Here is a 13,889-nt window from a genome sequence, read left to right as displayed (position 1 = left end):
AGCTGGGCTTCCAGCCTGGCTAGGCTGGTCAAGCTGGTTTTAGCTGGTCATAACCATAGGCTGGTTTAAGCTGTTTTTTTTAGTAGGGTTTGTAATCTGTATAAAACGAATGTGAAGTAAAGTGTGTCCTGTCTGACCAATTCCCGCCTCCACCATTCAAATGCAAATCACATGACAGCAACCACTTCACTCGTCATTTTGGGAGAAGATTTGGATCAGGAATAAGTTGGAAATTACTTCAGAAGACCGGCGTAAACAGACAGGGTCTTATTCGGAGGATGATTGTCACATGTAAGTTATTGTTTGGCTAAATCGTTTGATTGACATGATGATGTCTGACCATGTCCTTCAGAAACAGCCAAAAAAACCTTTTGTTGTCTTGATTCTAATGTTTTGAAACTAAATTTAAGAGACAGCTGTTGTTAAATGTCATTAGTAATGCCAAATATGAAATTTAATTATAAGCTTGGCAAGCAGTTTTGGAGAATTTGATGCTTCCCCATTCAAAGAGATAAGAAGAATTTCATAGATTGCTGCCAGGTTAATTTTCTTGGCTTAAAGGGATTTTGATTTACCTCTGTGATTTAACAACATGTAACATACAGTATACATGTTGTGTTAGAATGAAGACAGTCTATTTAAATAATTTATACTGTTACTGTACTAAAGTAATGTTTAACCGAAATCATATGTTAACTTTATACTGCACCTGCAGGGTAAAACTGTGACTTGTTCACCACGTTGGTAAGAGTCAGTGCAAACCACACAGCCAGTGTCATCTGAATCAACCTCCTTTAAAACACACAGACATTGTACTTTTAATTCAACTCAAAATTCATCTTTAAAACTCACTTAAGCTGAAATGCTCTCTTAAAGCTATAGTTTTCCTACCATTTTTTTTTTTTTTGTTAAATCAGCAAATAATTAATTAACTTTCAGGCCATCCATGATATACATCCCTTTCTTCAGTAGAATACTGAATTCAAAATCATATAGAGGCAGTGGCGTAGCGGACGGGCCCGCAGGGCAACCACCGCGGGGGGGCCCTGCGTGATTAGGGGGCCCAACGTCGTCGCGATTTTTAATAATTGAAAATCCAGGAACCGCAATAATCAAACTCTTGGGAACAACTGTGGTCGGAACCAAAGTTTACAGGTCTGTGTTCTCTGAACTCCGCTCAGGCGGTGGACTACTTCATTCTGATTGCTTGCCGCCGAACCGCGTCATAGCCAATGAAGACGCGCCGCTGTTTCTCGCCGCCGGTTCTCGTTAAAAAATGAATGACTTCTGGCTACTTTGACGCTCTTGCCACTTTCGGTTTGTGATCGCTCCTCAGTTTGTGAAGGATTCCCCGCGTTGTCACGCCACTCCGCCTCCTTTCCCCGCTCCTCAATTTGTGACATAGATATATACACTAGATATCGCATAGGGACCCTGAGCATGCGTCTATAGCGCCGCCACATTGGTACAGTGCTCCCAGGACAAATGTCATTCAACCGCACTAGTCAAGACAGTGTTATTACGTGAAGATGCTGGACTTAAGCGCTGTCTACGGGTGAAGTAACGAGCAAACAAAGAAAACAAAGCACAAAGGCAGAACATTTCATAGGATTAAGTTTTTTACGTTTTTGTATGTTTTGAAATTTGTGCTATACATGTCACGTTATTGATAATAATAGCTATAGTCTGCATTCACCATAAGGCAAAGCAGCACTAACTCGCACTAAACACTCGGTTTATGCTAGGCTTGTTGAATAAATCAGCAAACAATGCAAAAGAAATATGACAAAGAGATACTGTGGTGCCAGAAACTATTGTCGGCTAGTGAACAAGTCGTTCATAACGGAGATTCATTCACAAACAAATCGCTCCCTCCGTCAGTATGAGAAGTGAAAGCAGGAGAGGAGGTGTATTTCAGCACACGATTAGATCAAATTTAACAGGGAGAGTGAATAGTACATTTTCATACACACAAACACAAGCTTTTTGTCAGGAATGCCTGTGCGATAAGTGATCCATCAATGTAGAAAAGTGATGTCAAATAAAAATTTTCATCATTAAAAAAAAATGCATACTAACATCCAGGAAAACTCCCGATTATAGACATATGTGTATATGTGTATATCTATGTGTACACCCCCCCCTTCAACTGGGGGGTGTGTATACAATACATTTTGGTAATATGGCTAGATCTGAACCTCACAGTGTTGCGTCAGTTACTTTTAAAAAGTAATTCATTACAAATTACTGATTACTACTCGAAAAATGTAATTTGATCACATTACTAATTACTTCATGTAAAAATAATCAATTACTAATTACTTTGAAGTTACTTTTTAAACATATAAATTTTACCCCTGAAAATACAAAATAAACTGCAGCTCTTTCAGTAGTTTAATATTCACTGAAAAATATTACAATGAGTTAATCATAGCAGCTTAAGATATTCGAAAGACTAGAAAACTGGATACACGAAACCACTGACATCCATAGTATGAAAAAGCACAGCAGTGTTTGGGTGTTCTGTGTTTGTCTGAGGTAATTAGTCTACCGAAGTGTGTATATTCCTTAGAGGTGTGAACCTATACTGGTCTCACGGTTCGGTTCGGTTACGATTATCATGCCATCGATTCGGTTCAATTCGATATCTCGGTGCATCACGGTGCATTGACGATGCTTTCCATATACAGTGTTATATTTTAGGGGGGAGGCTATAACATGCTGTCTGTATAAACACACAGACACACAGCACCACACTGTCTATCATTCAAACACATTCACAAACATAGACAGCATCAAACAAACACATGCACGCACACACACACACACACACACACACAAACACACACACTTAAGCCCTTGCAACTGAGCGGAGCAGAAAAACGAAAAAAAATAAGCACTTTTCCGACGGTCCCTTACTGAGAGCTCCTGTCAGCGCGAGCTCTGCCGGCTAAAGTAAACGCAGATGAAAAAAAAGAAAGACAGCTGTGAAACATAACCAGCTTTGTCTTTCTGTAGGAAACACACTTTAGATCTTTTTAGGGTAAGAGATTTTTGAGTTATTGCCGTCTATAACTAAATGTGTGTCAGGAAAATCGAAAACAAAACTAACTGAAGCGCGCTCATTTCTGGCGCCCCACTGGATATGCACACCCTTAGCATTTGCCTATGGAGCCTATGCTACGGGCCGGCCCTGAGTTGGCTGAGTGTTGTAAATACCGGCGCTCACCTCCCTCGCGACAGAGCGCATAGGAGATAAATGACGTCAGTACATAATAACCGGTTATGATTATTACTGAATCGATACCGAATTGTCTTGATACAGAAGAAACAATTAATTTTTACACCCCTAATATTCCTTACAAAGTAAGAAGCTGATTGGTCAGTTCTTGTCATGCGACTCATGGTTTTCAACTGGTACACCTGGGAAATGCGAGCGCGTGCAATGTGCACTACTAATATGTGCAAAAGATGAGATATGTGAACTGCCCCAAGCAGTTATGCTTCTCTTCACGTTCAGAAGACACCTTCACTCCAGATTGTGCACAAAAACACTATTTAGCCTGTTCAGGCTGAGTTGGGCCATCATGCTTTTGGGCGCCGGTGTCCTCCTTGGTGACGAGTATTGTTGTAGAATGCTTTCTGTTCAAATGCTTAAACAAGTATGCTGGTCGGGTCAAAATCAGTCAAAAGTTCTTTAGAGACTGGACATAGACTGAATTTCACAGGAATATGTTTGTTTTTACGCTCAGTAAAAAAAAGGGCGCAAATTGTAAAGCGCATGGCAAAAGCATTAAGGGTGTGTCCGAAACTACTTTTGTTATTTTAAGGACTGAAATATACATTTTGCACCCTGGCGCATGGGTTGTGCTTATTCTTATATTGAGTTATTGGTGTCTTTAAAAGTCTGTTGCGTCACGCCATGGCGCATTTGCTATTTACATAGTGGACTTTATGAGAGGATAAACTGAACGCTTCACTAGTGAAAAAATAGTTAAACAGACAATCTGCAGCTCGAGGATAAAGAATGAGCCTCCTCCATTCTGCCTATTTACTTTCTCTTTTGTTTACCTCTACTCTTTACTTTACTCCTTTACTTTTGTGGATAACGAAACGGTGTTGTACACACTCCACTGAAAACATCCATTAGCCTACATATTTAATTTAGTTTGTTAAGCAAAACTATTTCTAAATTCAGTTCTAATTTCCACCAAACGAATAAATGAAGAATAATTACGGAGTGTGGTCAAAAAAGTTATATCCAAAAACTTTTATTAAACAAATATAAATATGCATATAATAAATACTTCTAATCTTAATAATAACATTAAAAAAATGCAAATTATCATAAATTTAAAAAAGCCCCCAACATGTAGAAGGCATGGAGGTAGTTGTTTTTTATATTTATGTAGAAAATAATACTTTAGACTTAGACCAGGTTTTAGTTTGTCAATGGCACAGTCTATTTCAGTTCCTAAGAATAGCAACTCATCAACAATGCGCCTTCACACACCTCTTTTTTAGACTGGAACACCCATGAGTCCAAAAAGTGGTGCAAATGGATTTGCTATTTAAACAACATGCCGCAAAATGTGAACATTGCCCTGGTCTGATGATAGCAACAAATCATGCCAAACACGTCTTGCGACTTATTGAGCCGGGTGTATGATAGGGCTCTTAGCAGCTTTGATTTCAATTCACTGCATTCGTGAGCTGGAGGCTTTGTTGGGCAGTTAATGAACAGTTGAGCACAGTTTCATTCAGTTCAGTGGAGCATGAGTAGCTGTATATAAACCTGGGTGTAAACGCTTACCATGTCATCGAAAGCAATAATCGTGTGAAGACCAACAAGGGAAAAGGGTACTGACTTGGCTTACATGACTACACCGATCAGGGATACCACCACAACACTAGTAGGCTTTTCCATTTACTTTTCACACTATGTGCTTGCAGAACATTCCTGTCATTACAATTCCATGCACACACAACACACGCAGATGCCACTGAAACATCAACAACTTACACCCTATACACATTTCCTTATGGTCTGTGGAATTGTCAGTCAGTTGTCAACAAAGCAGACTTTATCCCAGCATTTGCATCATAATCTAATCTTAACATCCTGTCCTTGTCTGAGACCTGGATTCGTCTCTAGGACTCCTACTGCAATTGCTCTCTCTAAAAACTTTGCATTCACCCACACTGCCCGCCTGATTGGAAGGGGAGGAAAGACTGGGTTTCTCATTTCTAATGAATGAGGAATATACTGAGAATAATTGGAAATACTCCATTTGTACTCACTTTATCAATAATATTAAATACCAGTCAGTCTGTATCACTTCTCTTGCTAAATTTGACTTTCTGCTCATTTACCATCCTTCTGGTCAGTTAGGTGCATTTACTGAAGAATTGGCTGTTTCTTTTATAAGTTACAGTATTAGATAACTTCAGCATTCACTTGTACAAACCTTATGCTACAGATTTCCATTCTCTCATAATTTTATTCAGCCTCAAGCAGCTTACCACCACAATCACACACAAATCTTATCTAGACAAGACATTGCAATTCTGGTAAAGTCACAGTTAAACCATTGCTCACTTCAGATCACTTAAGCATTACTTTCAATATATCTGGACTTGGATGAAAGACCTATCACCTTTAGCTCAATGTTGCCAAAAATGAACTTCTTGTTTTCCCTTCATCTAGTTTTACCCCATGCAATTCAGTAAGGAATCTTGTGGTAATCCTGGATGATCAGCTGTCAAAGAGCAAATTGCCAACACAGCTGGATCATGGAGGTTTGCACTTTTTAACATCAGAAAAATCAAATTCTTCCTAACAGGTCATGCTGCACATATTTAAGTGACAGCTCTTTTTCATGTCTGGACTACAGAAATGCTATTTCTAGCTGTACTACAATCTTGCACCCTTAAACCTCTACAAATGATCTAGAATGCTCCAGCTTGCCTGGTCTTTATTAAGCCCAAGATAATTCATGTAACACCTCTCTTATCTCTCTGCATTAGTTACCAGTAGAGGCTTGTATCAAGTTCAAATCATTGAAGCTTGCTTACAGAACAGCCACTGGCACCACACTTTCTTACCACCTGCTCCTGAAGGTCTCCATTCCAGGAGCCTCCTTTCAGGGAATGAGCATCACCTTGTGGTACCATCACCGAAAGGCAATAATGACTTTCCAAAACATTTTCATTCAATGTTCCACAGTGGTGGAATGGTCTTCCCATTCTTACACAGACTGTGGATTCATGGGTAGTCTTCAAACGACAACTAAAAACCCATGTTTCCGGAATCACCTGAAACCTTGTGATCAAAACCAGGACCTCCTCCTCCTCCACAGGACAACTTCTAAACATCATGCAATGCTGAGTGGTCTTGACAAATCATCTATAGAAACACTTTTTTTTCATGTAAAAACAAACAAACAACCCAACCCCCATCACCCGCCAACCTCTTTCCCATCTCTATTTTCTGAAAACAAACAGTGTCCTTTTGTAACGAAGGCCTGATATTGAAGTGATGTGCAGGTGAAACCTCAGTCCTCTCACCTCTAAAAGGTGCTCTAGTGACAGACGCTAGAGTCCATGGTCTTTAGCCTCCTTGTTAGTGCAACCGACTCCCATGTGGAAAGTCACTGGTTGAATCACAGCTCAGAGCGGGTTGGGTGATGTAAGAACAGGGGGGTTATATTGGTGCCGTGACCCGGATGGGAGTGAGGTTAAAGGGGGTAAGTGTAATGGAGGCCAGCTAGTGAAGTGCTGTGCAGGTAAAACATCAGTCCTCTGACCTGTAAAAGGTGCTCTAGCAACAGACGCTAGAGGCCATGGTCTCAAGCCTCCTTGCAGCTGACTCCTATGCGGAAAGTCACTGGTTCAATCCCAGCTCAGAGAGGGTGCCATATATTGGTGCCGTGACCCGGATGGGAGTGAGATTAGGGGGGGGTGAGTGTTATAGAGGCCAGCTAGTGTAAGTTTCAGTTTGTTTCATTAATGGTTTTGTTAGTTTTAGCTTAGTTTTTATTTTCTGAACATATTTCCATTTCGTTTTTATATAATTAGTTTTTCTAAATTCAGGATAATGTCAAGCGTATGAAATTCACAATAGAGGTCAAAAAAACAGTCATCTTGACTAAAACCAGGGTAAACTTGGGCAGTATGTGAAAATCTTAAAGATCTCTAAGAATAAGCAAAAAACTAACTTCATCTAAACAGAAATTAATGACTACACATATAAAGTCTGTCTAATCTGTCTATTTGATGACTAGTCTAGTTTTGGGCAATCCTTAAATATCTATTAGATTTTCACTGACAGCCCAAGATTAGCCTTGTTTTAGCCAAGCTGTCTACGTTTAGATGTCTTTTAGATGTCTATTAAACACAAACGCTTTTTGCTGGGTGTTGATAGCGAATAACCAACGCTCTCACCACCCTCAATATTTCTTAACTTCTGTTTCTTGCCGACTTTAACAGGTCTTGTCTGTTTTATGGTAAAAGTGCCATTTACATGTTCTTCTCTAAACAGCCACAGGTCAAATCCAACACAATTTCACGGCAATTCGTAACTTTTCCATTTAGTGGCTAATTCGTATGAATTCGTACGATCTAATTCGTACAATTTAGTACGATTTGCTTATCCCCCAATGATGGTTGGGGTTAGGGGTGGGGTCAGGTGCCACGCCTCCTTTTTAAAATCGTACCATTTCGTACGACTGAACTCGTACGAATTTGTACGAATTAGCCACTAAACTGGCAAAACGTAAAATACTTACGTTTTCTCGTGAGATCAGGCTGGTCAAATCATACATGTTAATAATTTTAATTTAATTATTCATTTTGCAGGGCAGCGTGGTGGTGCAGTGGGCAGCACTCTCGCCTCACAGCAAGAAGGTTACTGATGCAAGCCTCGGCTGGCTCAGTTGGCATTTCTGTGTGGAGTTTGCATGTTCTCCCCGTGTTTGCGTGGGTTTCCTCAGAGTGCTCAAGTTTCCCTCACAAGTCCAAAGACATGCGCTTTAGGTGAATTTGATAAGCAAAATTTTCCTTAGTGTATGTGTGTGAATGAGAGCGTATGGGTGTTTCCCAGCAATGGGTTGCCACTGGAAGGGCATCCGTTGGTAAAGCATATGCTGGATAAGTTGACGGTTCATTCTGCTGTGGTGACCCCAGATTGATAAAGGGACTTAGCCAGAAAGAAAATGAATGAATTCAATTTGCTAATTATTATTTTATTTCAATTAGTCTTTTGGTGATTGTTGTTAGTTTCAGTTACTTTTAGTTTTCAATTAGTGTGCATTTTTTTTATTTTATTTCAGTTTAAAATGTTTACTGACTAAGTTTCAGTCTTATGTTTTAGTGTTTGTTTACTAAAGTATCTAAGGTGCACCATGACAGCACCCATTTTATGAATCAATAAGAAACACGAGTTCAGCTAAAGGTCAAGTTATCTATATCTGAGTAAATAAAGCAAGCTTTTATTTTTTATTTTTTAAGAGCTATTTCTTTGTTCTTTTATTGTTGTTTTGTAATAGCTGTATACCGGGTCATTTGTCCGTAGAGTCCGCACTTCTAACTTTCCAATTGCCTTTTCAGTCTCTCTTTTTATCTCCATCTGCACAGAAATGAATGACAGAACAGAATAAATATTAAAATATCACTTATGAGATTTCTTACTGTAGAAAATAAGACAAATATTTAATGTTATATTAGACGATAAACGTTTGAGAGTGCTTAAGTGAACTTTTACCTGTTGCCTACGAAGTTGTCGGTTTATGTACATGCGTTTCATAAACAGGAATGCAAAGTAGAACATCGTGACGGCTGTTATTCCAATGAAAGTGAAAGACAGCACATATGCCCATGTACCCTTCCACACGCCAGTTGGAGTGGCTACATTAATCGTCATATTAACATCCAAACCATTGTTGATCAGGTAAGCAATCTGTGTGCCTAAAATATTGCCAATATTGATAGCAACTAGATCATCAGCACCTGTTGAAATAAAATAGTATATTAGCCATGATTGTTGATTTAAGGGATGAACATAACAGCAAATGAAAACTTTATTTAAAAATGTGATGTGCAGATTTATATATTGCTGCAGTGATTCTTCATCAGCAGGGCAACTTGGGTTATATTTACAGCTAAAATGCATTGATAGGTCAAAACATATTTTGGTCAGAATTATTAGTCCCCCTTTGATTTTTTTTCCTTTTTAAAAATTTCCTAAATTATGTCTAACAGAGTAAGGAAATTCTCACAGTATGTCTAATAATATTTTTTCTTCTGGAGAAAATATTTGTTTTATTTTGGGTTGAATAAAAGCAATTTTAATTTTTTTTTAAAAACATTTTAAGGTCAAAATTATTAGCCCCTTTAAGCAATTTTTTTCCCCGATAGTCTACAAAACAAACTAACGTTGTACAATAACTTGCCTAATTACCCTAACCTGCCTATTTAACCTAATTAACCCATTTAAGCCTTTAAATGTCACTTTAAACTGTATAGAAGTGTCTTGAAAAAGATCTAGTAAAATATTATTTACTGTCATCATGGCAAAGATAAAATAAATCAGTTATTAGAAATGAGTTATTAAAACTATTATATTTAGAAATGTGCTGAAAAAATCTTCTCTCCGTTAAACAGAAATTGGAGGGGGGTGAATAGTTCAGGGAGGCTAATAATTCTGACTTCAACTGTATGTAAACAAATACTGTTGTTCAATTTTCAAAAAGAAGCTGCCATGAGACTAGATAATAACTCGTTACAAAACCATGTTATGCAAATTTCACAAAAGTCAGGAAAACCAGGTTTGGTGCAACACGTTATGGAACAAGTTTACAGTGAGTCATAAAATGCATTCTGATGGTCTCAGGTAAAACCCAACTCACATAAAGTTTTACTGGGCCATAAGCGTATTAAACAATAAACAGTCAAGGTTAATGACATAAAAATTCTGACTTTAAATACTTTCATAACAAAAGCTGATCAACAGTTTTGGACATTTTGAAATAATTGCCGAATTATATTTATTTAATAAGAAACGATGCCAATGAAATAGAAAAGCCAGGTTATTTCAGTGGTCTATTTTATCCTTTTACTTCACAAACTTGACATACAAATGTTTCCACAAAACCCAGATTAACTAATAGCCACAAAAACCTCTGCCGTTCAACTAGGCATGAGCTGGTATAAGATTCTGACGTTATGATAATCTTAGGTAAAAATATCACGGTTCCACAATATAACGGTATTGTAATTATTGCTCTAAAAATAAGTTATTTTTAAATGTCTGGGTTAAAAACGTTTTCCCCCCTTAAACATGGTTTATTTTTTTATATTTAAAATATTTTGAAACAATAAATGTCAGGCTAAATAATTTAAATAAGTCTGGACTTCTGCTGTCTCAATTAGTTTCAAAAACATAGATTTATTTTCAACTTGAAAAGGTAACTTTGGGTATCTTTCTTTACTTTGGATATAAAGCAAGTCTCTGCTCTATTCAGCTCTACAGCATGCTGGATGTTGGTTTATTCAAGATTTCTTTTTCTGATGTTTCCTGAATCATGGACTGACCAGTAACTTGGGATGTGGAGGGTCCTTTTTTAATGTTGCCCTAAAAGAAACTTAAAATAGTCATAAAAAACACAAATAAACAAACTTACAAATACCCTAGGAACGGTATAACTGAACTTTTTAACGTTTATTAAAACCTTGACTTTTCAAAACCCGGTATACCTTAAAACCGGTTATCGTCCCATGCCTACGTTCAACATAATAGTTTGTCAGATCCACTATACATCTACATTTACATGACCAAACAAATGTTTTTCATTTTGCTCAGACAACAAATATCTGCGATGGTGTATTATTGTTTACCTGACTGTATATGTTGTCAGCGAAGAGAAGGTGACACACATTTATCATTTCACAGATTTCGAGAGACCTGAAGGTCTGTTCTGAATGGAGAGTTAAAATATAAAGAGATGTCGGACCTAATATTCAGCTAAGTTAAGGGAAATGGCACTAGTTAGCTAACACTTTCACATTTTAGAAGCCATTTATCAAACTTAACTGAATTTCGGTACTGAAATTTACAAAAAAAATCAGTTCACTGCACTTCACTAATGTTTACCACGTGCAAACACAGAGGAGCGACCTGCAGATGACTTGACCGATCCTCGCGGCTTTAAATCGATCCAGTGTCCCTGTAATTGGGTTTGCTCTAGGTGAAGAGTGGTGAACTGATGACCTTCACGGCCAATCACAGTCGTCTCTGTTGAGCACTGGTGAATACTATGGCAAATCAGCTGTGTTTAAGACATGGTCAACGGCACCTAAATGTTAGCAGGAAATTACAATTTTTAAATTTCAGTACCAAGACAACACTATTCAGGCACGTGCACACATAGGGCTCAACCTGTGCAGTGCACATGCCCTTTTTAGTCTTGGATAGAAAGTGCCCTTCCAAAATGATCCAAAGTGCCCCCGCGATACCCCCCCCCCCCCCCCCCCTTCAGTACGCGCACGACAACAATCAACCCAGTCGAAACAGAACAGTTAAAAGACATGTGGTACAGGTGAATTGGGTAGGCTTAATTGTCCGTTGTGTATGAGTGTGTTTGTGAATGATGTTTTCCAGAGATGGGTTGCGGCTTGAAGGGCATCCATTGTAAAAAAAACATGCTGTTGATCCACCTTGAAGTAATGTAAAGTTTAAAACAATGTATTTATTGTTTATAGCACAGACTGGAATCTATTGTCTTTCTCAATGTATTTTAGATCAAATTTATGTGATCAATTTGGTGACAAATTTTCTAAAATGAATCTTTACATTATAAGTAAAGTTAATATGTCAGTTAACAGTACATTTGCATATTCACAGATAGTCACATGATTTGTTAGTGTTCATTCCTGTAAATATTTTTGTGTGTTTTATCAATTATTTATTTTAATTTTACATTTTTAAGATTGAATATCTTTAAAACTACTCACAAATGGGCATGGGACGATAACTGTTTTCAATCGTTTTACCGCGGTTCAAAAAACTCAAGATTTTAAAACCGCCAAAATGTTCTGCTATTCCATTCCTAAGGTATGTGTAGGAATTTTTTATTTACGTTTTTTTTTTTTAATCTAGTTTTTTTTAGGAGAACAGTATTCCCAGCAAAAAGCAAATCTAACGATGTCATTATAAATTTTAATGAAATCTATGTTTTCGAAACTAATGAAGAAAACAGAAGTCAATGATAATTATTAATTATTTATTTAAATTTTACATTGGTACGATTAAATTTCTTCATAACTACTCAAAGCCCCATGTAGTTCCTTCGCAAAATCCCAATTTGATCTACCTTGATTTAATAAAACAATGTATTTGTTGTTTATAGCATAGAATGGAATCTATTGTCTTTCTCAATGTATTTTAGATCAAACTGATGTGATAAATTTGGTGACATTCTCAAATTAATCTAGAAAATGTTAACAAATTTTTCGTTATGTAAATTGCAATCAGTTTTCGAACACAATATCTAAGTAACCTATGCAGTCTGGTTTTGTGGAAGTAAAGGACCAAAACGCAAAGAAATATTTTCATTTTGAGTCCCTTAATTCAGTCATTTAATTTCACAGTCCTAAAAACTATGTTTTTTTACAATGTTTCCATAAAAAAAAAAAAAAAATTGTTGGTTCCAAAAAGAACCAATCAGTGAACAGTTTTTTCTTAGTGTGAAGAGCACACAGTCAAGCCCGAAATTATTCATTACCCATAAATTTTTACTTAAAATTACTTCTGTTCAACCAACATTTTTTTTTGACCGGAAATGACACCGACTTCTGCCAAAAGAAAATAAGACGATGAACAAGAGGCAACATTGTGGGGAAAAAAAAAACAATCTAAATTTTTATTTACATTTTAACAAAGACTTTGAGTCAGTATTTTCCAGGGGTATGAATAATTTCAGGCTTGGCTGTATATATAACTCATATTCTGGTGCCTGAAGAAGCGTGACACGAGCATTGATGTGAAAAATTCCCTCTGTTTCTCACTTTAAGAATTCGTGTCTTAAGAAAATTTGATTACAGTGCATTCTGAATTTTTTTCAGCTAAAAGTTCATCTCTCTTGTTCCGGTTTTTACAACAATGGCGACAGTTCAGTTTTGCTAACACGTGTTTTGTGAGAGAACGTGATCGTCTGAGACATTTTACAACACAATAGAGAACGACATCTCAAACTGTTTAGCATTGGTATTAATTCAGTTATCTAATGCATTATGGAGTTGTTATCTTGTCACAAATAGCCGCTGTGTGCCATTAAGGCACTCCAGAACTCAATTTATTTCTAAAGTTGATTCAAAACAAACTGACGTGTTTTGTCAAGTAAAGAAAGTTTCATACCTGAATACATCATAAGTATAACGTCATTGCCTGTCCCGTCCTCATTGTAAATAACCACAGCAGAGGCTCCTTCTCGCTGGGCCGAATTGATCTTCTTAGTGTAGGAGCATTTTCCAGTTTTTATCAGGGCAATCCATGGCTGGTGACTTGCAGTGAAAGTAGTGTTCTTCGAGCATGCCAGAGGATCCGAATTTGGAAGCACCGCTAACCCAGAAGCTGACCTCAAGGGTGAGTTTATTCCAAACTTGCCACATTCACACATACTGATCACCGTTTCATTAGACTCTCTGTCGAAGTAACTCAAGCCAACATCTGCAGTCCAGTAAAAAAAGGTGGCAGCAGCGGCTGACAGCTGGAAGCAGCACTGGAAAGTTAATACTGTCAGCCAAATACATGAACGGCCATGTTCACCAGTTGCTCTAAACCCCAACTTCGATTTCATCGCTTCAGGCAAACACTCAATCGTCCGTAATCAGAT

At 37.5% G+C, this 13,889-nt stretch overlaps 1 protein-coding gene across 2 annotated transcripts in view; it reads right to left on the bottom strand.

Annotated features, from left to right (window-relative positions):
• Positions 1–13,889, bottom strand: part of rnf128b (ring finger protein 128b) — an 18,884-nt gene extending 4,995 nt beyond the window's left edge. For both annotated transcript variants that reach the window (XM_021481307.3, XM_068213307.2), the window contains exons 1-4: positions 13,412–13,889; positions 8,762–9,006; positions 8,555–8,626; positions 710–792 (exon numbers count right to left, since the gene is read on the bottom strand). In XM_021481307.3, coding sequence (XP_021336982.2) covers positions 710–792; positions 8,555–8,626; positions 8,762–9,006; positions 13,412–13,853 — 842 coding nt within the window. In that variant the 5' untranslated portion in view covers positions 13,854–13,889. The remainder of the gene's footprint in view (positions 1–709; positions 793–8,554; positions 8,627–8,761; positions 9,007–13,411) is intronic.

The sequence above is a fragment of the Danio rerio genome, chromosome 14 (assembly GCF_049306965.1).
Source record: "Danio rerio strain Tuebingen ecotype United States chromosome 14, GRCz12tu, whole genome shotgun sequence".
In the NCBI taxonomy this organism is placed as follows: Eukaryota; Metazoa; Chordata; class Actinopteri; order Cypriniformes; family Danionidae; genus Danio; species Danio rerio.
This window is presented reverse-complemented; position numbering and strand designations above follow the sequence as displayed.